General features: G+C 49.7%; 1 protein-coding gene across 1 annotated transcript in view; it reads left to right on the top strand.

The window, feature by feature from the left end:
* CACNB4 (calcium voltage-gated channel auxiliary subunit beta 4) overlaps positions 1–25974 on the top strand; it is a 111996-nt gene that overhangs the window by 58084 nt on the left and 27938 nt on the right. Inside the window, exons 3-5 of the mRNA XM_054381447.1 lie at positions 17873–17992; positions 18320–18442; positions 25563–25693. Of these exons, the coding sequence (XP_054237422.1) occupies positions 17873–17992; positions 18320–18442; positions 25563–25693 (374 nt within the window). The remainder of the gene's footprint in view (positions 1–17872; positions 17993–18319; positions 18443–25562; positions 25694–25974) is intronic.

Genomic DNA, 25974 nt, shown 5'->3' on the forward strand with positions numbered 1-25974 from the left:
CTAAGTCTCAGCACTTTCCCCCCTCTCAGTTATTTGGTGTCTTGTACTAATTTGGTTATTTATTGGTGTGTCAGCTTGCACAGCTCTTTTCCAACTCTGAGACCAACATGAGCTGCAGGATGGAGATAAGGAAGAGGCTGCGTTAGGGCAGCAGAACCGCAACTCAAGAGCGATCCAGATCCAAGTGTCAACAAGGAACAGCTTGAATCTTGGCTGTGCCGGTGATGACAGCATGCTTGCTCTGCAGTTCCCTGCCCACAGTATGCCCTGGAAAGATGTACAGTGCAGTAGGAACTTAAAAGGATCCAAGAGCTCTGTTTCTGGAGAGGAGGTACATGAAGTGGCCTCCCATGGGAGGGCAGAGAGGAGGCAATCCAGGATTTTGTGCTTCTTGCTCTGCTGTTTGTTGCTGATAGAGCTGGGTAAAAATCCTCCTTTAGGAGAGGGCTCTGAGCAGAAGGGTGAGGTAAATCCTCACTGGAATGGAAGAGGAGTGTGAGTACCCCAAGTGAAAGTGCTCAGCTCTTCTGTCCATACATGAAAGTACAGCTTGTGCTGGCTGGGGTGCACCCTGTCACCTCCCTGGCTGCATCCCAGAAGCTCGTGCTTCTGTAAGGCTGAGGGAGAAAATGTGGAATTACAGAATGGTTTGGGTTGGAAGGGACCTTAAAGATCATCTACTTCACCCTGTCATGGGCAGGGAATACCTTCTACTAGACCAGGTTGCTCAAGGCCCCATCCAGCCTGGCCTTGAACTCTGCCAGGCTTGGAGCCTCCACCACTACTCTGGGCAATCTATTCCATTGCCTCACCACCTTCGTGGGGAAGAATTTCTTTCTAACATCTCATCTAAATCCAGCTTCTTCCAGTTGGAGGCCATCACCCCTCTATGTCTTTGTAAAGTCCTTCTCTGTAGAATTGGCTTGTCTGGAAAAGACCTCTAAGATCAACCTAACACCACCATGGCCATTAAACCGTGTTCCAATATGCTATGTCCACAGGTTTCTTGAACAGCTCCAGGGATTGGGACTCCACCACAGCCTGTTCCAATGCCTGACCACTCTTGCAGCAAAGAAATTGTTCCTCATCTCCAACCTAAGCCTCCCCTCCATACTTTCAGGCCACTTCCTCTCATTCTGTCACCTGGTACTAGGGAGAAGCTCTCTGCTAGCCCCCTTCAGATGCTGTACACGGGCTCTGCCACCCCTAGTTGCCACTGGCAGCCCCTTCCTCTGAAGTTGTGCTGTGCTGGTTCATCTCTTCAGCAGGGAGGCATTGGCTGTGCTCCTTAGGGGTCATCAGTTCTCAGGCTGGGTTGGAAGGTGTTGCTGGAGCACAGCATGAAGCCTCCTCCTCCACACTGCTTGCTGTCTCTACAGCCTTCCCACCTGCTGCCAAGCTGGAGAAGGCTGCTGGGCAGAGGAAGAGGAGCTGGCTGAACAGCAGGGCACACTGCTGCTGTGCCCTCTGCATGGAGCTGATGGCACACGAGAGGGTTGACAAAGCAGACTCGGGGAGAGCTCTTTAGTCATTGAATTCTCTTGCAGCTTTTGTGCTGTGGAGACTGGGAAATGCACAGCAGCCACTGCAGCTGAACACAAACCTGATCCCAGGGGAGAGTTCAACCCTACAGCTGCCAGGGAGCTGGCTCCTGGCACGGAAAACTCTCTGCAAATGCACGTAAAGGATGAAATACAAAACACTGAGTTAATGCTGGAATGCACTGATGAAAATGTGAGTTTAATCCCAGCCTTTCCTTCCTGCCATGGCACAGGGCACTTGGACTTGCAGAGAATTTTCTGGAGTATGCAGATCTCACCAATGCATTGATACTTACAGAAGATGCAGCTGAGTGGAGCGTGTGTGTTCATCCCCCAGCCTCTGCTGTTACAGGAAGCAAATGTGGGTGGTGTTGATCTGTTTAGATCAACATCATCTTAACCTCGAGGTCATCCACTCCAACCTTCAACCCACCACCACCATGGCCATTAATCCATGGCCCACACATTTCTTGAACACCTCCAGGGATGGTGACTCCACCACCTCCCTGGGCAGCCTGTTCCAGTGCCTGACCACTCCTGCAGCAAAGAAATTGCTCCTTGTGTCCAACCTAAATCTTCCCTGGTACAATTTCAGGCCGTTTCTTCTTGTTCTATCACCTGATACTAGGGAGAACCTGACTCCAGCCACCTTTCAGGGAGTTGTAGAGAGCAATGAGGTCTCCCCTCAGCCTCCTTTTCTCCAGATTAAGCAATCTCAGTTCCCTCATCTGCTCTTCACAAGACTTGTTCTCCAGCTCTGCTGCCCTTCTCCAGCTCCATCAACTCAATGCCCTTCTTGGAGTGAGTGCCCCAAAACTGAACACAATTTTATCTACCCAAGTGTCAAACCTTGGGGCTTTTGCTTTGTTATTCCAGGGCAGAAAGGGACTTTGGGAAGTTCCTAAAGTTAATCTGACTGCCTTTTGGTTTATATCCTTCCTCTCATCCTTTTCATTCTTTGGGAGTGCAAGGAATGGCTTTGCATTCTTCAGTGAGGTCCTCACCTATCTAATGGGAACTGATTCAGAGTAATACCAACACAAGGTTTCCTCACAACTACCTTCCTTCCATCTTCTGGTCTTTAGTTCCTCACTTGTGACTTTCATCTGCTGGTTGATGATCTTGGAATGATTTTCTTCTTTCTGCTGGATAGTTTCCATACCTTTGACCCAGCTTTGACTTCACTCCCTGCCTTTCTGGTTCCATGTCAGTGCAGATTTCCAGGGCAGTAGCAGAACCCTTGACATCAGTCACAGGTATTGTTGATTGATTTTTTTTTTTTTTGGTTGTTTTTGGAATAGAGACACCTCTTCTAAAACATCCCAGAATAATGGCTAAAGCTTTCCACCAAAATGAGGCCTTTCAATATTGTCAAGCTTTTGACACTTTCTACTCCTGGCAAGGCTTTTTTCCCCCCTCCTCCTCTTTTCAGCAAAGAACAATATCAAGGTGCTTAAAATTGTCCTGTTTGCTGCTTCTGGAGATTTGTGTTGCTGATGCATGGGAGAATTTTGACAGAGAAGGAATTTTTTTGCACAAAATTAGATCCTCAGTGTCTGCCTCAGTTATTGTTTTTGCCAAATCAGGAGAGGTTGTGGATATGATAGGGATTCCTAAAGGATTTTTTTCTTGATTGGAATGCTTATTGGGTTCTAGTAAGAAGGGATATTAAATTGTTTCTCTTAAGCCATTTAATTAAGAATCCATTTGGAGATAATACTTTAGGCACTTATTAAAGGAAAAGGATTTTGTCTTACAGTTTCTAATTTTTCACTCCTTAAATAAGTGTCAGACACTGCTGTACTGTGGAAAACTGCAAGAGTTTGTCATGAGCCCATGGTAGTCATAAGAATTAGATGGCACCACGCCTGCGTGGCCTGGTTGACACTGGAGGGAAGGGATGCCATCCAGAGGGACTTGGACAGGCTTCAGAGGTGGGCCCATGCCAGCTGCATGAAGTTCAACAAGGCCAAGTGCAAGGGCCTGCAGATGGACTGGGGCAATCCCAAGCACAAATCCAGGCTGGATGAGGAATGGCTCGAGAGCAGTCTGGAGGAGAAGGACTTGGGGGTGTCAGTTAATGACAAACTCACCATGAGCCAGCAGTGGTCACTGGCAGCCCAGCAGGCAGCTGTGTGCTGGGCTGCAGCCAAGGCAGGGAGAGCAGCAGCACAGGGAGGGGATTCTGCCCCTCTGCTCTGCTCTGCTCTGCTGAGACCCCACCTGCCATACTGTGCCCAGCTCTGGTGCCCCAGCACAAGAAGGACAATGGAACTGTTGGAGTGGATCCAGAGAAGGCCACAGAGATGATCAGAGGGCTGGAGAACCTCCTCTATGGGGACAGGCTGAGAGAGTTGGGGCTGTTCTGCCTGGGGAAGAGAAGGCTCCAGGGAGACCTTAGAGCAGCATTCCAGTACCTAAAGGGAGGTACAGGAGAGCTGGGGAGGAGCTTTTTAGAGGGCTTGTAGTGCTAGGATGAGGGGAATGGCTTTGGGCTGGAAGAGGGGAGATTTAGAGTGCAGGGAGTTGTAGAGAGCACTGAGGTCTCCCCTGAGCCTCCTTCTCTCCAGACTAAACAACCCCAGTTCCCTCAGCTGCTCCTCATAAGACTTATTCTCTGCTCATCCAGTTCTAACCCCCCTTTACCACGGACAGGGACTCCTCCTACTAGACCAGATTGCTCAAGGTTCCATCCAAGCTGCATTTGAACAGTCCCAGGCTTGGAGTCTCCACAGCCAATCTGGGCAACCTGTTCCAGTGTTTCACCAGCCTCATGGTGAAGAATTTGATGCAGCAGTGGTAAAAAGCCCATCTCTGGTGTGGGTACCTGTGCTCTATTGCTCTCCAGCAGTGCTCTCAGAGCTGCAAGAAGAGGTCAGAGTTGCTGTAACTGGGCACGCTGAATTTCCAGCCCTATCCCTGGTACGTGGGCAGCAAAGTACAGCCTGTAACAGCCCTGAGGTGCTAGAAAGTCCTTGGAGTCCCAGATTGATTACAGCAATTAAGTTCCATGAAGTGTTGCTCAAATATTACCTCAATGGGTGATAGCAAGAGGTCCTTTCTCTTGTATTTTGCTCTCAGCACGTCCAGGTTGGAGGCTGCAAGGTCTGGGGGAATGGAGTTGCTATTTACAGAGTGCAGAGGCTGTAGAAAATGAGGGCTTTTTCCTCCTCAGATCTTTCTGGCAGTACCTGATCCTCTACCATGAGTTCAGCACTTGTGTGAGTCCAGAGCTTGGTCCTTGCTGCAGGAAAAAACCCAAGAGATTGCAGTAGCTGAAAGATGGTTCCCTGGTGGGGGTGCTGATTGACAGTCATCTGAGCACCATCCAAAGGTATGCTCAGGTGGCCAAGAAGGTGTGATGGTTTTAAGAAGTCCATCAGCATCCTGTCTTGGATCAACAAGAGTGTGGCCAGCAGGACCAGGGAAGCGATTGTGCTCCTGCACTGGGCACTGCTGAGGCTGCACTTCGAGTACTGGGCTCAGTTTTGGGCCCCTCACTCCAAGAAGAACATTGGGAGGCTGGAGCAGGTCCAGAGAAGGGCAACAAAGCTGGGGAAGGATCTGGAGAGCAGGGCTGGTGAGGAGCAGCTGAGGGAACTGGGGGTGTTCAGCCTGGAGAAGAGGAGGCTGAGGGGAGACCTCATTGCTCTCTGCAGCTCCCTGAAAGGAGCTTGCAGTGCAGTGGGTGTTGGTCTCTTCTTCCTTGTATCAGGTGATAAAACAAGAGGAAATTATCTGAAATTGTGCCAGGGGAGGTTAATGTTGGAGATGAGGAACAACTTCTTTGCTGCAAGAGTGGTCAGGCATTGGAACAGGCTGCCCAGGGAGGTGGTGGAGTCCCCATCCCTGGAGGTGTCCAAGACAAACATGGCCATGGCACTTTGGGACATGGTTTAATGGCCACGGTGGTGTTGGGTTGATGGTTGGAGTAGATGATCTTAGAGATCTCTTCCAGTTGAAATGATTCTATAAAGATGTTTCTCAGCATCTGAGTTTGGAAGGCTGAGGAATGACAAAGCTCATCCAACCCTCAGTTCCACACAACATCCTAAAGCACAGCCCAAACCCTCCGAGTTGCTTGGCTTGAATTTAGCAGCATGAGATTGATTCCAGCCCCACCATAACGACTGTCACGACTCCTTCCCAGTCACCACACAGCCTGCACGCCTCCAACAGAGTCATTTTCCTATAATTACATGGAAGGTGTAAGTCTGGTTTGGGGTTCTCTGCCCTGGTGAGAACCTTTGCAGAACCTGTGAGAGGTGGGCAGAAGGAAAGTGGATGGGATGACTTCAGAGGAAGTCATTGCCACCTAAATATAACTTGTCACAGCAGAGAGCTGCAGTCATCTGAGTAATAAATGGAGTTTGGCTGCCCACCAGCTTCCTTTGGTGAAGGATTCCAAAGCATGTGCTATCTCCAACAACCTGGGCTAGTGGAAGGTGTCCCTGCCCGTGGCAGGGGGGTTGGAACTAGATGATCTTCAAGATCCCTTCCAACCCAAACCATTCTATGTTTCTATGATCTGAAATTTGACTTTTATGAGAGAAAGAGCTGGAAAACCTGGTACCCTGCAGACCTGCAAGGCTTGATTTTTGTCTACCAACTAGTGGGTAATTGCAAAGCCAACCACTCATCTTCTTGGGCAGCTTTGGCAAGTGTGTGGCTTTACCAAATCAGCTCCAGGTCCAGTTGTGAGAGGCTCAGCATGTTCTAAACCACTTCGGTTTCAAACACAAGAAAGAAATATTCAGGGTTATTTTGTTTGGATCAAACCTGCTGGTGTGGGAAGTGGTGACACCACACTAGAAGGAAATGGGGACACTGCAATCATAAAAATGCTTGGGAAGCTTGAGTGTAGCTGTTTGGGTTGGGAAATGCATGGAGTGAAGACAGACAGGTGGGTAGGAGCTTCTCAACAGAGAGGTCTCAAGGAAAATTCCACTGCTTGCCTTACATTTCTAACACATGGAAGGTTATGACAGAATCTCAGCATGTTGAGGGATGGAAGGGATCACTGGAGATCCTCTAGTCCAACCCCTCTGCTAAAGCAGGGTCAGCCACAGCAGCTTGCCCAGGGTTGGGTTTGGAATCTCTCCAGAGAAGAAGGGAATTAGCAGGTCTGGTGAGGAGCAGCTGAGGGAACTGGTGGTGTATGATCTGGAGCAAAGGAGGTTGAGGGGAGACCTCATTGCTCTCTACAGCTCCCTGAAAGGAGGTTGGAGCCAGGTGGGGGTTGATCTCTTCATAATTTCAGGTGATAGGATGAGAGGAAATGGTCTGAAATTGTGCCAGGGGAGGTTTAGGTTGGAGATGAGGAGCAATTTCTTTGCTGCAAGAGTGGTCAGGCATTTGAACAGGCTGCCCATCATCATGCCTGGAGGTGTTCAAGAAGCCTGTGGCCATGGCACTTTGGGACATGGTTTAATGGCCATGGTGGTGTTGGGTTGATGATCTTGGTGATCTTAGAGGCTTCTTCCAACACAAACAGTTCTGATTCTATGAAACTGGTGATCTTTGGTGAACTGTAAGAGATTGCTGAAGGCCAGGTAAGGAGGGAGAGGATCTGGGTCTGCTTGGGAGTCATCTGTGGGAGGTGAAAACTGGCTCCTGAACGTCAGACAACATTGCTGGCTTGTCTCAGCTATGCTTTTGCATGCAGGTATTTGGGAGTTCAAGCTGGATCAGTATCTGGGCAGATTGCTGTGTTTGAATACTCCACATGCCTGGTGCTGTGCTTTTAATCTGTCTGTTGGCAATGACAGCTGTGCTGCTTCAAAACCACCCACTGGCTCTGGCACGAGTCTCATCCCATGGCTCTCATCTCGTACATCTGTCTGTACATCCTCCTGTCCTCTTTGTGGCCACTGTGTTGGGTTGGTGCTGCTGCCTTTGTGCCTACATACCGAGTTCTTGAGCAGAAGCTGATGGAATCATAGAATTGTTTTGGTTGGAAGAGACCTCTAAGATCATCAAGTCCAACCTTCAACCTAAGACTACCATGGCCATTAGCCCATGTCCCAAAATGCCATGTCCACACGTTTCTTGGGCCTACTTTGTGCTACTTTATTGAGGCAAGACAGGCTAAACTGGGGTATTTCTAAAGCAGGAAATACTGCATTTTGTTGTTGCTCCCCTGTGGGCTTTTTATAAAGATCCAGAGATTCACAAAAGTCCTGTAGAGGAAAATAAACTACTAGTGATTGTCTCTAGACATCATTCCTACAGCAGCATTGTTACTGGGCTGTTGACAAACTTATGTTTGTCCTGTTCCAGGCCTTGACAACCCTTTCAGTGAAGAAGTTGTTCCTTATATCCAACCTACCCCACCCCTGGTAGAACTTGAGGCCATTTCCTTTCATATTGTTTCTTGTTCCTTGAGAGATCAGCCCCAGCCTGGCTCCAGTCTCCTTTCAGGGAGTTGTGGAGAGCCAGGAGTTCTCCCCTCGGCCTCCTTTTCTCCAGGCTGAACACCCCCAGTTCCCTCAGCTGCTCCTCACCAGCCCTGTTCTCCAGACCCTTCACCAGCTTCCTTGCCCTTCTCTGGGAATGTTCCAGTCCCTCAATGTCCTTCTTGGCATAAGGAGCCCAAAATTGAACCCAGGATTTGAGCTGTGGCTTCACCAGTGCCCAGTACAGGGGCACAATCACTTCCCTACTCCTGCTGGCCACACCATTGCTGATCCAAGCCAGGATGCTGGTGGCCTTCTTGGCTACCTGGGCATGCACTGGCTCATCTTCATGCCCTAAAGTCCCCTTATGCTGGGCAGTTTCCAGCCACTCTACCCCAAGTCTGGAGTCTTCATGGGGTTGTTGTGACCCAAGTACAGGACCTAGCACTTGGCCTTGTTGAACCTCATCCCACTGACCTTCACCCTGGCCAGGTCCCTCTGCAGAGCCATCCTCCCCTCCAGCAGATCAACATTGCCACCCAGTTTGGTGTCATCTGCAAACTTACTGGGGGAGTCTCAATCCCCTGGATAATGACATTGAAGAGAACTGTCCCCAGCACTGAGCCCTGGGAACACCAACTGGAGTTAACTCCATTCCCCACTATTATTGCTTGGGCCCAGCCATCAGCCAGTTTTTGGCCTGGCAAAGAGTGTGCCTGTTCTGGGTATTGGCTGCCAGTTTCTCCAGGAGGATGCTGTGGGACACAGTGTCACAAGGACCTCTTCTGCCCTGTCCTTTGTGTGTCTCTACTTCAGGACACTGCATGTGGAGCAAGAGGGACCTGCAAGAACAATACAGACGAGGCAGTGTGGGGGAGACTGGGGGCTTGGGGAGCCCCCAAGAAATCCACCACATCCTATCAGGGCTTTTTGGCTGAGGACTTGATGCTGTGTGTCTGAGGAAACGTTGTGGTAGACCACATATGGTAAACACAGATGCTTCTGTAGCTGGCAGCGTGAGTTAAGTTTAGCTTGGGGGCAATATTGGTCTCTTTTTAGTTTCTAAAGACTTAGAGAACATTCTTGAGTTCCTAAGGTGGTGTTGAGAGCAGAGGCAAAGCAGCATCTTGGATGAGGCCTTGAGCAACCTGATGTGGTGGAAGGTGTCCCTGCCCATGGCAGGGGGGTTGGAACTAGATGTTCTTTAAGGTCCCTTCCACCTCAGACCGTTCTGTGAGGCTGTGCATGTTTCCAGGTGAGCTCATGTAGGAGAAGAGGTGTAATTTTGCTAACTGGTCTGTTATTGCCAGGTGTCATAAAAGCCAAGAGCAGTGGGTTCCTCACAGCATGGAGAAGATCACTCAATACTTTGAAGAGCCAAAGTAATTAGCAAAAATCAAGCAGTGTCTCTGTACTGTTGCAGCTTTAATTTAGTGCCTTTTAGCACTGAAAAAAAGATACCTTTTGTTTGCTCTTCTGAATACCTGACATGGTGAAAGAGGGACCAGCTGCAGAGATGGAAGCAACATTCAGCCTAAAGGTGTGCAGCTGTTGATTCAGTCACACAAAGAACTCTCATGAAACACAGATCAGAGCATCCCCAGACAGGTTGGTCTCTTCTCACAGCTAACAAGTGACAGGGCAAGAGGAAATTTTCTCAAGTTGGGCCAGGGAAGGTTCAGGTTGGGTATTAGGAACAATTTCTTCCCAGAAGGGGTTCTCAGGGCTGCCCAGGGAGGTGGTGAAGTCACCATGCCTGGAGGGATTTAAAAGATGTGTGGATGTGATGCTGAGGGATGTGGCTTAGTGGTAGTAGCTCAGCAGTAGTGGTGGGATTGCAAGCCCTAGGTGAGCATTTGGACTTGATGATCTCAAAGGTCTCTTCCAACCTCAACAGTTCTATGGTTCTGTGATTCTTTTGTGCTTGAACAACAACAACAAAACAGAGTTGGAATGGTTTGCTTATTGTTCAAATTCTGTGGTTCAGACCCATTTTTTGGAGCAAGACAATTTGAGCATGTAGCAAACCAACCACGTGGCTGTGATCCTCAGCTTTCAGCTCGCTTGGAGACTACAAAGTGAGTGCTTTGGGTGGTACTTGGTGTGGGGAGAATCTGAATTTAAACCTCATTGCTGTCTACAACTGCTTGAAAGGAGGCTGCAGTGAAGTGGGAGTTGGTGTCTTTGCCCTAGTGTCAGGTGATAGAAAGAGAGGAAATGGCCTGAAACCATGCCAGGGATGGTTTAGATTGTCCGTGATGTCTCTTCTACCCCCCACCATGCTGGGATTCTGTGTGTTTGTGTGAGTTTACAGGCATTTATGACATAAGAAATCACACCTGCCAAAGTGTGAAAAGGAAAGAAGTTCAGAACAACTTACATGGTCAGTGGCCATTCTCTCAGGCTTCTTCAGTCTACACAGAATCACAGAATGGTTTAGGTTGGAAGAGACCTTGAAGATCATCTCGTACCAACCCATCTGCCATGGCCAGGGACACCTCCTACTAGACCAGGTTGCTCAAGGTCCCATCCAACCTGGCCTTGAACACTTCCAGGCTTGGAGCCTCTACAGCTTCTCTGGGCAACCTGTACTCTGCTCTCATGAGAACCCACCTGCAGCACTGCATCCAGGTCTGGAGTCCCTAACACAAGAAGGACATGGAACTGTTGGAGCAGGTCCAGAAGAGTCCATGAAGATCATCAGAGGGCTGGAGCACCTCCTCTATGGGGACAGGCTGAGGGATTGGTGTTGTTCACCCTGGAGAGGGCTCCAGAGAGACGTTTGAGTGGCCGTCCAGTACCTGAAGGGAGCTACAAGAAAGCTGGGGAAGGGTCTTTTGACAAAGGCTATTAGTGAGAGGGTGAGAGGGAAAGGCTTTGAGCTGGAAGAGGGGAGATTTAGACTGGAGATTAGGAAGAATTTCTCTCCAGTGAGGGTGGTGAGACACTGGAACAGGTTGCCCAGGGAGGTTGTGGATGCCCCTTCCCTTAAGGTGTTCAGTGTCAGGCTAGATGAGGCCTTGAGCAACCAGGTCTAGTGGAAGGTGTCCCTGCCTATGGCAGAGGGTTGGAACTGGATGGCCTTTAAGTTTCATTCCTGAAAACCATTCTCTGAATCTGTGATTCCAGTGCCTCACTGGCACTTGAAGCTGTAGACCTTTTTGCCATGTAAGCCCTCATGAAGGTTCACCTGTGACCCACATCCAGTAAACATTTGTACCTCGTGTGTATTGAACACGACAGGGAGAGCTGCCCCACGTTGGCAGGAAATGTGTCTGTTACCACTGCTTTTCTTTAAACCCAATTTCATAGCTGTGAAAACACAATCTGTGCAGAACTGAAGGCAGCTTGAGAAAGGGGATGGTGACTGCAAGGTTTGAAATGCAGGGGGAAAAGGAAGGAATCGGTGGCACGTTGGAACAGTCGCTCTCTTTTCTGCTAATTAGCATTCACCGCCACCAAGTCGTGTTCTGAGGACCCAGCAATTTCCAAATTGCTGAGACACCTCATGAGTTGGCTTCAATCAGTTTACCAAATGGGTGGAAGGAAACAATTGCTGAGCATTTCAGGCTGAGATCACAACTCCATCCAGAAGGGTCGTGCAGCTGGCTTGGGTGTGTGGCAGTTTTCCAACAAGAAAATGAGGTGGTTGGGAGCTGAACCTTGCCCTCTTTGAACTTTCAGTGGCACGTTCACAGTGGCTCCTAGATCACAGAAAGGTAGAATGGTAGGGGTTGGAAGGTACCTCTGGAGATCATTGAGTCCAACCCCCCCTGCCAAGGCAGGTTCACCTAGACAGGGTCACACAGGAACACATCCAGGTGGGTTCTGAATGTTTCCAGAGTGAGACAGATGTGAGCTGGTGGAAAAATCCCACTAAAATATGTTCCTAGACCCACAGAATGGTTTGGATTGGAAGGGTCCTTCAAGATCATCTGGTTTCCAATCACACCACCATGGGCAGGGACACCTCCCACTAGCCCAGGTTGCTCAAGGCCTCATCCAGCCTGGTCTTGAACACCTCCAGGGAGGGGGCATCCACAACCTCCCTGGGCAACCTGTTCCTGTGTCTCACCACCACCCACACTGGAAAGAATTTCTTCCTTATTTCCAGTCTAAATCTACCCTTCCCAAGGTTCCTACAGCTCTACAGGACCTCATTAGTTAACAGTAATTCTAGAGGACATTGAGGGGATTGGACTAGATGACCTCTAGAGGTCCCTTCCAACCCAGTGCATCCAACCTACTCCTGATCTAGGAAGGTAATGATGAAGTTTTAATCTTTTTTTTTCTTCTACCCTGTCTGCTATCCTGAGGCCACGCCTAGACTAGTGGGTCCAGTTCTAGGCTCCCCAGTTCAAGAGAGACAGGGAACTACTGGGGAGAGTCCAGTGGAGGCTGCAAAGATGCTGAGGGGCCTGGAGCATCTCTGTGAGGAGGAAAGGCTGAGAGCCCTGGGGCTGTGGAGCCTGCAGAAGAGCAGCCCCAGAGGGGAGCTGAGCAATGCTCAGCAAGATCTACGGGATGGAGGTCACAAGGCTGGGACCAGACTCTTCTTAGTTTTGGCCAGTGACAGGACAAGAGGTTGTGGAGTCTCTCTGGAGAGAACCCCAAGCCATCTGGCCATTGTGATGCTGGGCAGGCTGCTGAGGTGCCCCTGCTTTAGCAGTGGGGTTGGAGTGGATAATTTCCACAGGTCCTTTCCAACCCCTACCATTCTATGCTTCTATACTATACTAAAAAGCAAACTAGGGGCTGTGCTTCCAGTGTACTCTGCACCTCATTCTGCAAAGCCTTTACATATGGGAGTAACCCCTTTGGTTGTGTTGGAGCTCAAGGCTCCTCCTGCCCTGAGCTGCCAGTGCAGCTCTTAGGGTAGGACCTCTCTGCAGTATTTTACTGGGACTCTTCTCCTAGCACATGCACATTTTTCTGGCCCCAATTTTGGTTGCAGCACAGTGATAATGGTTTCAAGCCAAAATGAAGAGATACCCACTGGTTTGTGTTTGCTTCTTCATTACATCACCTTCCCAGGAATTAAATTTAGCTGCCCACCCTGACTGCTAAGCCAGGTGAGCACCAACTGCGGTCAGCAGTCCTGGCCACTGTCGCTTCAGATGTGAGGGGTTTTAAAGTCTGCAGGTTTTGGTTCCTGTTTTCCTGTATAAATCTATCAGTCCTTATCCTCTGCAGCACCTGCCCTTGGGACATGCTTACAGGAGTAACCTCCATGAGTTCAAAGGACATTCTCACAGAATCCCAGCATGGGGGGGATTGGAAGGGACCTCTGCAGGTCATCACTCCAAGCCCCCTGCTAAAGCAAGGGAACACACAGCAGCTTGCCCAGGATCGGAATGGCCAGCTGGGTTTAGAAGCTCTCCAGAGAAGGAGACTCCACAACCTCTCTGGGCAGCCTGCTCCAGGGCTTCAGCACCCTCACACCAAAGAATTTTTTCTTCCTCTTCAGATGGAACCTCCTGGCTTCCAGTTTGTGCCCAGTGCCCCTTGTGCTGTCCCTGGGCACCACTGAGCAGAGTCTAGCCCCAGCCTCTTGCCCCCCACAGCTCCTTTAGCTCTTGCTGAGCATTGCTCAGCTCCCCTCTGGGGCTGCTCTTCTGCAGGCTCCACAGCCCCAGGGCTCTCAGCCTTTCCTCCTCACAGAGATGCTCCAGGACCCTCAGCATCTTTGTAGCCTCTGCTGGACTCTCTCCAGTAGTTCCCTGTCTCTCTTGCACTGAGGAGCCCAGAACTGGACACAATATTCCCAGCTGTAGCCTGACTATGGCAGAGTAGAGGGTGAGGAGAATCTCCCTTGACCTGCTGGCCACACTCTTTTTCATTCACCCCTGGTGACCATTGACATTCTTGGCCACAAGTGCTCATTGCTGTCTCACAGCTACCAGGGCTTTGCTCCTGAGCAGCTCCTCTGCTTGGCTGAGCACAGTGCCTGCTCTGTGTGCTCGGTGCCTGCTGACCCCTGAGAGAGGAGCTCTGCTCCCAGCCCCCATAGCTGTTCCTGCTGCAGGGGGAGGAGGATGCCCACACTCAGGCAGTGCTGCCCCCTTGTCTTAAAAGAGGAGGCAGAAGCTTTTCCTTGGAGCAGATGTTTTCAGCAGTGCTTTCTGGGTTGTGTTGGACTCTGCAGCACCCTAAATCTTTTCAGAAGAGGCTGTGTGTCATCTGGCTTCTTGGAGCCCTTCATGGAGTGGTGCTTTAATTGCACAGGCTGTGTGACAGTGTGCCAGGCTCCAGCTCAACAGGGAGCACTTCAGAACTGGGTATTTATGGCAGCTGGAAAAAAAAGTTATTTACAATCTCACTTATTGCCCCCCCCCGCCCCACTTCTGAAACCATAACAGCTAAAGGGTGATGTTTGCTGCTGCTCTTCTGCCTTGTGATCAGCACTGCAGAGTTTGAGGCCTGCCCAGGGGTCAGGACTGGGCCCATTCTTGTTCATCATCTTCATCAGTAACCTGGAGGAAGGGACAGGGTGGACCTTGATCCAGTTTGCTGAGGATACCAAAGAGAGAGGAGTGGCTGACACCCCACCAGGCTGTGCTGCCATTCAGTCAGACCTGGACAGGCTGGAAAGGAACCTCTGAAGTTCAACAAGGGCAAGTGTAGGGTCCTGTACTTGGGGAGGAAGAACCCCCTGGGATGCTCTATTACTGTGAGTGTGGGACAGTGATAGAATCGAGAAGAGTAAACCTTTATCTTGATTGTCTGGTTTAGAAAACACAGATTACAAAATTCTGAATGGTGATTGTGAAGCAAGTCATGGAATCCCACCACAGTGGGGGTTGGAAGGGACCTTTGCAGCTCATCCAGTCCAACCCCCCTGCTTGCCCAGCATCACAATGGCCAGCTGGGTTTGGAAGCTCTTCAGAGGAGGAGACTCCACAACCTCTCTGGGCAGCCTGCTCCAGGCCTCCAGCACCCTCACACCAAGCAACTTTCTCCTCATCCTCAGATAGACCCTCCTGGGTTCCAGTTTTTGCCCATTGCCCCTTGTCCTGTCCCTGGGCACCACTGACAAGAGTCTGACCCCACACTCTCTCACTGAATACCAGCTTCCATAGGCTTGGGCTGCTTTCCCTGGCCCATCTGGCTGCTCTTTGCAGAACCATGCCTGGTTGCAGTGTGATGCTGCAGCTCAGCACCATGTGAGTCACAGTCCTGGGGCTGCATCTCTCCCAGCAGGCTCTTGCTGTCTGGGATGACTTCAGGAGCAGGGATGATGTGGCTGTGATTGTTCCAACCCTGTCGCTTGGCGTGCAGGCAGCGAGGAGCCTGGGGCAGCCTGGCAGCAGCAGCTACTTTGGGGAAGGCCACTTCATTCTGACAGCATTAACTAGGTCAGTGCTCAAATACAGACCAGTAAAAGCCAGCTGGGAAGCTGTGTGACCAGCATAGGTATCTATTGCTGTTAAATGACCTCACAGAGTGACGCTGCAGCGTGGCCAGGGGACCTGGTAACTACATGGATGTGAGGCTCTGCACCTTCTTGTCATGGTGGCTTCTCTTCCAGGATTAAGTGACCAGCAGCAGATATATTGGCAGAAAACAAAACTTATTTACCACATCTGTGGATTTCTTTCTTCTGGTTTGCTGTTACTAGCTTCATTTTAATAATTTTGAACAACCTCTCAAGCCCTGCTCTGGCAGGGGGGTTGGACCTGATGCTCTCTTGAGGTCCCTTCCAACCTCTGATATATTGTGATACTGTGATCTCTTCATTTCATAGAATCACAGAATGCCTTAGGTTGGAAGGGACCTTAGAGACTCCAACCTCACCACCATGGCCAGGGACACCTCTCAACTAGATTTGGCTGCTCATGGCATCATCCAGCCTGACCTTGAACACCCCCAGGGAGGAGGCATCCACAGCTTCCCTGGGCAGCCTGTTCTGGAGTCTCACCACCACACTGAAGAACTTCTTCCTAAGACCCAGTCTAACCCTGTTCTCCTTCAGCTTCCAACCCTTCCCCCTTGTCCTGTCTCTAGACACCCTCATGAAAAGTCCCTCTGCAGCCTTCCTGTAGGATCCCTTCAGGTATGGGAAGGCAGCTCTAAGGTCTGCCTGGAGTCTTCTCTTCAGGCTCCCTCAGCCTGGCCTTACAGCAGAGGTGCTCCAGCCCTTGGATCATCATTTTTGAGCAACTTGTTGACAAGTAGGGTTCAGGAGCAGCTCTTCGAACATCACCATTGCTGCCCTAATGACTTCATTCTGAGGTCATTGGGTGAGGTTTTGGGTTACATACCCTATTGCTAGCTGAGTCTTTATAACCCAAATTACTTCATCTGTCATTTTCATGGTGGTCTTAAGTTGAAAATTGGACTTGATGACCTTGGAGGTCTCTTCCAAGCAAAACAATTCTGTGATTCTATGATTCTCCATATGTGTGACTTCTGTGATCCACCTACATGCATGATGCTGATCTCTGACTTGTTGGTGATGTGCTCTGTGCCTTCTTCTCATGACCTTTCAGTCTTGTCAAGGGGCAGAGCTGGGCTGGCCACCAGAGGAGTACCAGCTGCTCTCCATGAACCCCTCAGCCTTCCCAAAGGGAAGCTATAAAGATAAGCTATGTGGGATCATGGAGCTGGGTTGGTTTATAAAAAGAAAAGAGGAGCCACTGGACACTTCAGATATCCTCAGTAATGTTGCAGACTAAAAACCAAACCTCTCTTACAGGCTGCTGCACTCTGCTGCTGTTTGTTTGCCTTTCTTAGTATTGTGGAGCTTTTGTGTTGCTCTTTTGAGGAGCTTTTAATAATGCAGCTTTTTGCCTCTTTTTCCCTCTTGAAGCACAGAAGAAAGCTTTCTGTGAGTGGCACCCACGCTGGGAGGGAGGGACTGGCACATTGCTGCTGGACTGACAGGGAGGGGTGATCCCAGCCCAGCTTTATAATACCTTAATTATGGTTGATGTGACCTAGCCCTTGACAGTTGTGACTCAAACAGGATTTCAACATTATAAAGGTCTCTGGAGGGTGCCCACAACTGAGCTGCATTTCACTGTGTCAGGAGCAATGTGATGAGATGGCTGCTGATGGCTTGGGTGGGTGGAGGCTTCACTGGGTTATGAAGTGGCTGATGGCCAGGCCCAGAGAGTGGAGGGGAATGGAGTTAACTCCAGCTGGTGGCTGGTCACCAGTGGTGTTCCCCAGGGCTCAGTGCTGGGGACAGTTCTGTTTAATGTCTTTATCAATGATCTGGATGAGGGGATTGGGACACCCTCAGTAAGTCTGCAGATGGCACTACATTGGATGGCAGTGTTGATCTGCTTGAGAGTGGGAAAGCTCTGCAGAGGGATTTGGCCAGGCTGGATCCATGGGCTGAGGCCAACAGGTTGATGTTCAACAAGGCCAAGTGCTGGGTCCTGACTTGGCTCACAACAACCCCATGAAAGCTCCAGGCTTGGGGCAGAGTGGCTGGAAACTGCCTGGTGGAAAAGGACCTGGGGGTGCTGGTTGACAACTGACTGAAGATGAGCCAGGGTATGCCTAGGTGGCCTTCTTGGCCACCAGCATCCTGGCCTGGGTCAGCAATGGTGTGGCCAGCAGTAGGGCAGTGATCGTGCTCCCGTACAGGGCACTGGTGAGGCTGCACCTCGAATCCTGGGTTCAATTTTGGGACCCTCACTCCCAGAAGGAACTGAGGGGCTGGAGTGTGCCCAAACCAATTCTGTGATTCTGTGAAATGGGTTGAAAGTGAAGAGAGGTTTTTATTGGTATTTTTGCCTTTGCCTTCCTGCAGCTGAAGGATAAAGCCAGGTTGTTTCTCTGCTACGTTTTTGTGCCAGCCACGATCCATAAACCCCACTCAAAGCACTGAAGCAACAAGAGTTTACAAAGCATTTTATGGATCTGCCTGGGGGTGGGGTTTCTGTTTCCTTCCACCTGTTTTTCTAAGGGAGATGAATTTCTTTCCAGGGCTCAGCAGATTCATACACAAGCAGACCCTCAGACTCTGATGTCTCTTTGGAAGAAGACAGGGAAGCAATCCGCCAAGAGAGAGAGCAGCAAGCAGCTATACAGCTTGAGAGGGCAAAGGTCTGTGCTTTTCAGCTTTAATCATAACCAAAGTCTCTGCCTGCTGTTAAAATTCTCACTGTTGGGTTCTGAATGCTGCTGCTCCTGCCTTCTGAAACGGTTTGGGAATTGAGTCAAGCAGCGAAGGTGTTTGGGGCAATGTAGGGTCAATATTGTGATGTAAACGGGGACCTTCTCTAGTGAGCTGAACTCTGCTGCTTTGTGTGAAATGATCAGGTCTGAATTTTGATGCGTTTGGCAAAACGTCATCTGCTGAGTTTTTCTGGTTTGGTACAGCTCAGAAGAGTTTCCACTGGTTGTGATGTGTGTTTGTGTTTCTGTTTCTAGTCCAAACCAGTAGCATTTGCTGTCAAGACAAATGTGAGTTACTGTGGAGCCCTGGATGAAGATGTTCCTGTCCCAAGCACTGCCATCTCTTTTGATGCCAAGGACTTCCTACACATTAAAGAGGTAAAACCAACAAGTGGTAAAAAGGAATGTGAAAAGGAATCTTATATGCCAGGGACTAGGATTTGAGCAATCAGGGCTGAGCCACACCGGATTTGAGAAAGCCAAGAGCTTGTCAAGGGACCTTCCAGTATCTAAAAGGGGCCTACAAGAAAGCTGGGGAGGGATTTTTTAGGGTGTCTGGTAATGACAGGACTGGGGAGAATGCAACAGAACTAGAAATGGGTAGATCCAGGTTGGATGTTAGGAAGAAGTTCTTCCCCATGAGGGTCGTGAGACTCTGGCACAGGTTGCCCAGGGAGGTGGTGGAAGCCTCATCCCTGGAGGTTTTTGCAGCCAGGCTGGATGTGGCTGTGAGCAACCTGCTCTGGTGTGAGGTGTCCCTGCCCATGGCAGGGGGGTTGGAACTGGATGAGCCTTGAGGTCCCTTCCAACCCTAACAGTTCCATGATTCTAAGAGTTGAGTGGAGGTAGGAGAGCACAGCACATCCCTCTGAGTGGAGATGATCACAGAATGGTTTGGGGTGGAAGGGACCTTCAAGATCAACTAGTTCCAACCCCTCTGCCATGGGCAGGGACACCTTCCACTAGATCAGGTTGCTCAAGGCCTCATGATTTGGTGATACTTGAGGCTTTTCGGAGCTCCAGCATCCTGGGGTAGTGATTCTGCTTTTTCTGGTGATCTGGGGTGGGGATCTTACTGGTTGGCACTACAGACTTGTTGGATTCTTATGTCACAGGAAGGAAATAACAACCTGCTGTATTTTAAATCATAGAATGGTTTGGGTTGGAAGGGACCTTCAAAGGTCATCTAGTCCAACCCCCCTGCAGTGAGCAGGGACATCTGCAACTACAGCAACTACAGCAGGTTGCTGAGACACTCTTCAATGTGATAAATCAAGATTCTTTCCATCAAGTTTGTGATGGATCAGAGATTGCACTAATTAAAAGGGGTAGTATTGATCAGAAAGTGGAGTAGCACCAGGTTACACTGGGTTGTCATAAAACGTGAGGTGTGTTTGTGAGGAAGTAAGACAGAATAATACAGAATCCTACCATTTTAGAAGTTGGAAGGGATGTCTGGAGATCATCCACTCCAACCCCACTGCTAAAGCAGGGGCACACATAGCAGCTTGCCCAGCATCACAGTGGCCAGCTGGGTTTAGAAGCTCTCCAGAGAAGGAGACTCCACAACCTCTCTGGGCAGCCTGCTCCAGGGCTTCAGCACCCTCACACCAAAGAATTTTTTCTTCCTCTTCAGATGGAACCTCCTGGCTTCCAGTTTGTGCCCAGTGCCCCTTGTGCTGTCCCTGGGCACCACTGAGCAGAGTCTGGCCCCAGCCTCTTGCCCCTCACAGCTCCTTCAGCTCTTGCTGAGCATTGCTCAGCTCCCCTCTGGGGCTGCTCTTCTGCAGGCTCCACAGCCCCAGGGCTCTCAGCCTTTCCTCCTCACAGAGATGCTCCAGGCCCCTCAGCATCTTTGTAGCCTCTGCTGGACTCTCTCCAGTAGTTCCCTGTCTCTTGAACTGAGGAGCCCAGAACTGGACACAGTGCTCCAACTGTAGCCTGACTATGGCAGAGTAGAGGGGAAGAGAATCTCCCCTGACCTGCTGGCCACACTCTTCTGAATGGACTCTAGGAGGCCATTGGCCTTCTGGGTCACAAGAGCACATTTCTGTCTCATGGGCAACTTCTTGTCCACCAGCACTCCCAGTCCCTTCTCTGATGAACTGCTTTTTATATAAGAAAAATAAAGAAAACATCGAAGAGGACAGATACAAAAATAAGGAAAAAGGCATGGGAAGAAATGGGTCCTGCTGAAGGGCTGTAGTGAAGCCAAACACTTCTTATTGCACAGTGAGCACATTTTCTGCAGCTCTTTAGCTGAAGTGAGCCCTCCAGATTTGCATAACCCCCTGTTGGGTTGTGGATTGGTACATCAGCATGCAGCTTGCAAAAGCATTTTTTTTTTCATCCCTGCATTCAGGGTTTATTTTTGGGTGTTGAGTCCTCATTTGTCTCTTTCTTTGAACATGTGTCTGTCATTGCTTTCAGCTCAGCTCTCCTTCAGCTGAGCATATTCAGGAGGAGAACACCTGCCTCTGCACCTCTAGAGATGGGTGGTAGAACAGGGGGTGGGTTTTTTTTTGCTTTAAATATTTTTCTCCTGGAGAGGAGAGCAGAGGCAGCTGCTTCCCTTCTTCCATTTATCTCAGTTTGCTGCAAACAGATGGAATTTTGAGTGGGGGGTTTGGTTTATTCCTTTTGTCTGTCTCTTTTTAATGTGAGTATGGAAGGGTGCTCAAATCCTTCTGAGGAAGTGGGGCCCTGCATCTGCCTATCTCTGCTTGCAGAACTGATTGTCCCTCCTCTTCACTCCCCAAGAAGGTTTTCTCTTCTGTCTAGCACCACACCTGAGCTCTCTCCACTTCCTAAACTCACTTCCCATCAGCAAAAGCTCCTTTGCTGACACTTAGAATTAAATTCAGACCACTGCATCCATTACAGCTCTACGGTCATGGAATCATAGAATGGCAGGGGTTGGAAGGGATTTCCAAAGATTGATGAGTCCAACATCCCTGCCAGAGCAGGATCACCTACGGCAGCTCACACAGGGATGTGTCCAGATAGGTCTTGAAAGTCTCCAGACTCCACAACCTCTCTGGGCAGCCTGCTCCAGGGCTCCAGCACCCTCACACCAAAGAAGTTTCTCCTCATTTTCAGGTGGAACCTCCTGCCTTCCAGTTTGTGCCTGTTTTCCCTTGTCTTGCTGAGCACTGCTCTGGGGCTGCTCTTCTGCAGGCTCCACAGCCCCAGGGCTCTCAGCCTTTCCTCCTCACAGAGATGCTCCAGGCCCCTCAGCAGCTTTGGAGCCTCCACTGGACTCTCTCCAGTAGTTCCCTGTCTCTCTGGAACTGGGAAGCCCAGAAATGAACCCAGAGCTCCAGCTGTGGCCTCCCTAGGTCAGAATAGAGGGGGAGGAGTACGTCCCTTGACCTGCTGGCCACACTCCTCTGAATGGACCCTAGGAGACCATTTGCCTTGTTGTTCACAAGGGCACATTGCTGGCTCCTAGGGTTCTTGTTGTCCATGTCTTGGCATTCTGTGAGTTTTATTCCCAGACCATCATCTCTTTGTTAATGCCTTCAGCCTGCCTGAAGCTGTGGTGGTAACTGGTAGGATTTCAGGAAGGGTTCCCTGTGCTGAAGTCTGGCTGCATGGAAGAAGGCTTTGCAGAATTTGTTTTTCAGTGTTCTGGCTCCTTGCTTGGCCTGGGACAAGCATGCTTCCAGGTTTTAGAGCAATGCTGACCTAGGTAAGGAGGTCACCCTGCTGCCAGGATGAAACATCAGCACTGAGCCATGAGCTGCTATATTGAGAGTGTGTCCTGGATGTCTCATCCCTCTGCTACAAGACCATCCATTATGTGTTTATTTCAAAGATGAGGTGGCAGCTGACAAAGCAGAAGAAATAATGGGCATGGCAAGCAAGAGGAACGAGCTGTAGTCTTCCCACATGCTGAATGCAAAGAATAACATAGGGGGGGAGGTAATGACCTCATGGAAATAGCCCTGTGTGCCTTGCTCCATCCATGACATTTGGATTGGTCAGATGTTCTCAGCAGAACACTCATTCTGATCTCACATCCAGAGGCATCACTCAGAGGGATGGAGGGAAGATTCCTGTGCTGAAGCTGTGCATTAAAAGCAAACTGACCTGGAAAAGCTTGAGAGGTGGCCCTATGTGAACCTCAGGAGGTTCAAAAAGGCCAATTGCAAGGTCCTGCACATAGGTTGGGGTACCCCCTGGGATCAATCCAGGCTGGAGAGCAGCCCTGTGGAGAAGGACTTGGGGGTGCTGCTGGGTGCAAAGCTGGACATGAGCTGGCACCCAGCACTGCCAGCACAGCCCCAGCTGTGTCCTGGGCTGATCCCCAGCAGTGTGGGCAGCAGGGGCAGGGAGGGGATTCTGCTCCTCTGCTATGCCCTGCTGAGACCCCACCTGCAGTGCTGGGGCAGCTCTGGAGTGCTCAGCAAAGCACAGACAGGGACCTGATGGAGCAGGGCCAGAGGAGGCCACAGCAATGCTGGGAGGGCTGGAAGCCCTCTGCTGTGAGGCCAGGCTGAGAGAGTTGAGCTTGTTCAGCCTGGAGAAGAGAAGGCTGCAGGGAGACCTTCTGGTGGCCTTGCAGTGCTTGAAGGGGGCCTGAGAGAAAGCTGGGGACAGACTTCTGACCAGGTCCTGCTGTGACAGGACAAGGGGTGATGGTTTGAACTAAAAGAGGGAGATTCAGACTGGAGAGAAGGAAGAAATGTTTGGCACTGATATGTATGTCCCATATTGCCCACAGCGGTGGTGGATGCTCCATCCCTGGATCCATTCCAGTCAGGTTGTTTGGGTCTCTGAGCAACTTGCTCCAGTTGCAGATGTTTTTGCTGAGTACAGAGGGCTTGGACTAGATGATCTTGAAAGGTCCCTTCCCACCCAAACCATTTGATGGTGCTGTGATTCCAAACTAGAGTGGGACTCAGGTTTTGCAGAGGTTTAAATCCACTGACTGACAACAGCAGACTGCCAGATCCTGAAGTGTTTATTTTAAAGAATTCAAACAATTCTGCTGACTTAAGCAAAAAAAAACCCAACACATTTAAACCCAAACTTTGCTTACTGACATCATCAGAACCAGGATCCTAACAGCACAAAGAACAGAGGCCTAAAAATCTGAGATGATATAATAATGGAGCCTCTTGGAGAAATAATAGCTGTATAAAGAGGGCAGGTTTCAGGCTGGGGATAGGAGGAGCTGTTCAGGTTCATATTTGTGTTTAGGCAGGGCTTAATAAAAAAGCTAATTTATTTTTCAAGGGTGTTGAGCCTCTGTGTGCTTCAGAGACTTTTGTGCCTGTGACATCCAGGACATCTCTGCAAGGGCTCAGGTGCTGGAAACATGAAGCCAGGAATGCTGAACATTGTTAAGATGAGATCTGGGTGGTCATCCTCAAGGCATGCAAATAACTGGGCCAGTGTTTCACCACCCTCAGGGTAAAAAAAGGAAAATAAATGCTGGTCTTAATGACTTGAATGTTGGTTGTGAAAGGGAATGTTGCTTTTGAAGGCTAATGAAGTATGGCAGAGTGGAAGGATTGCAGTTATTTCTCTTCCAAAGCCATCCAGCTGCAACAAATCCACTGACTACCAACAGCAGAATAGACCCTGAAGTGTTTATCTGGTTTAAAGAATTTAAAATAGTTCTGTTGACTTAAGCAGAAGCAACCATTTAACATAGAGTCATAGAATCAGCCAGGTTGGAAGAGACCTCCAAGCTCATCCAGTCCAACCTATCACCCAGCCCTATCCAATCAACCAGACCATGGCACTGAGTGCCTCATCCAGGCTTCTCTTGAACATCTCCAGGCATGGTGACTCCACCACCTCCCTGGGCAGCACATCCCAATGGGCAATCTCTCTCTCTGTGAAGAATTTCCTCCTAACATCCAGCCTAGACCTCCCCTGGCACAACATCAGGCTTTGCTTCCTGGCATTCTCAGAACCAGAATCCTACCAGCATGAAGAACAGAGACCTCAAAGGTTGATGGAAATGTTGCTAATGATGATAGATATCATTACTGTGATACTGGATCCACAAATCCATTGGATTCCTTCCACTATTTGAAGTGGGCTACAGGAGAGCTGGAGAGGGACTTTATAGAGCAGCTATCACTTTCCAGCTTCCCATCATTCAGGTTGGGCCAGGCTTTCAATAATGCAGCAAACTAGCTGCTAATAAAGGTTAATGAGGAAAATCACTATCATACTTTCAGGGATTTGTTCAGGTTTCTTCCTAAAGGGGATTTTTTCTTTCTCTGTCATAAATTTAGAATTCCAAGTCTCCAAAGAGTTCAGCTCCTCCTAGGCTGACCTATAAAAACCTTGTTTGTGGAGAGGTGTCACAACCTTTGGTTTCCTGCTGGAGCTAACAAGTTTTCTCTTTTATCTTGGAGAGCTTTGATTTGTCTTTATTTGAGTTTCTAGAGGGGTGTTTGTAGAGCTTTTCCACCACACCAACCTGTTACAAAGGGTCAACATGGTGTTAACATCCTGGAAAGGAGGAAGGAAACGTGGCTGTGCTGGTGGTGATAGTGATCTTTGGTGTAGACAATTAAATCTGACAAGAAACCAATAATAATGAGTTTGATGGTGATCTGAAGGTGTCTCTATGTTCTAGGAAATTACTTTTATTTTCTGGGAAGAAATTCTTCCACTGAGGGTGGTGAGACACTGGACAGGTTGCCCAGGGAGGTCATGGATGACTCCTCCCTGGAGGTGTTCAAGGCCAGGTTGGACAAGACCTTGAGCAACCTGGGCTAGGGGAAGGTGACTCTGCCCATGGCAGGGGGGTTGGAACTAGATGATCTTGAAGGTCCTCTCCAACCCAAACCATTCCATGATCTTTGATATGTTTCACTGCTTTATATGGCTGATATGAGGTAGTTTGGTGTCTTTGGTTTACCAGAAGTTGGTTTGTCTCATTAAATCATCTTAGTTGGTGACACCAGAGGAAAAGTCACAGCAGGATGTGTTGGGGCAGTTGAGAAGCCAGCATGGCCACAGAAAATGTAGGTTACAAAGGCCAGGAGACCATCAGCTTTGTTGGCCACAGGGGCGCATTGCTGTCCCATGAATAACTTACTGTCCACCAGGACTCCAAGGTCCTTCTCCATGGAGCTTCTTTCCAGCAGGTCAGCCCCTCACCTGTACTGGTGCAGGGGTTTAATCTTCTCCAGGTGCAAAACTCTACTCTTGCCCTGGTTGAACCTCAGGAGGTTCCCTTCTGCCCAGCTCTCCAGCCTGTCTGGGCCTGAATGGCAGCACAGCCTGGTGGGGTGTCAGCCACTCCTCCCAGTGTGGTATCCTCAGCAAAGTGGCTGAGGGGACACTCTCCCCCCTCACCCAGGTCATCGAGGAGGATGTTGAATAAGACTGGACCCAGTCCGGACCCCTGGGGAGCACCACTCCTTGATTTCCTTGGTCAAGGTGGAGCGGAGGATGGTGGCTAATGAAATAAGGGTGTTTTGGCCAGGGAGAGCTTGGAGCTGAAGCCAGTAACCTTTGTGTGTTCCAGAAATACAACAATGACTGGTGGATAGGAAGGCTGGTGAAGGAGGGCTGCGAGATTGGCTTCATTCCAAGCCCACTGCGGCTGGAGAACATCCGCATCCAGCAGGAGCAGAAGAGAGGACGGTTCCATGGAGGGTAAGAGTGCTGTGTGGTGGGCTGAAGTTCCTTATCTCTCCAAAGAGATTGTTTAGAACTCTCAGTATTTTGCTTTCTACACCCAACAGTGATTTATTTACATTTTACTACTTTCTGTTCAAGATCCTGTAAAACATTTTAAAGGCGTAACCTAAAATTACCATGTGCTGCTGCCTTGCCGAAGAGTGCCAAACCAGTTCTGACTCCACACACTCATTTCAAGTAAAGCAACAAAGCTGGGGAGGGGTCTGGAGCACAAGCCCTGTAAGGAGAGGCTGAGG

The sequence above is a fragment of the Indicator indicator genome, chromosome 5 (assembly GCF_027791375.1).
Source record: "Indicator indicator isolate 239-I01 chromosome 5, UM_Iind_1.1, whole genome shotgun sequence".
NCBI classification, from domain to species: Eukaryota; Metazoa; Chordata; class Aves; order Piciformes; family Indicatoridae; genus Indicator; species Indicator indicator.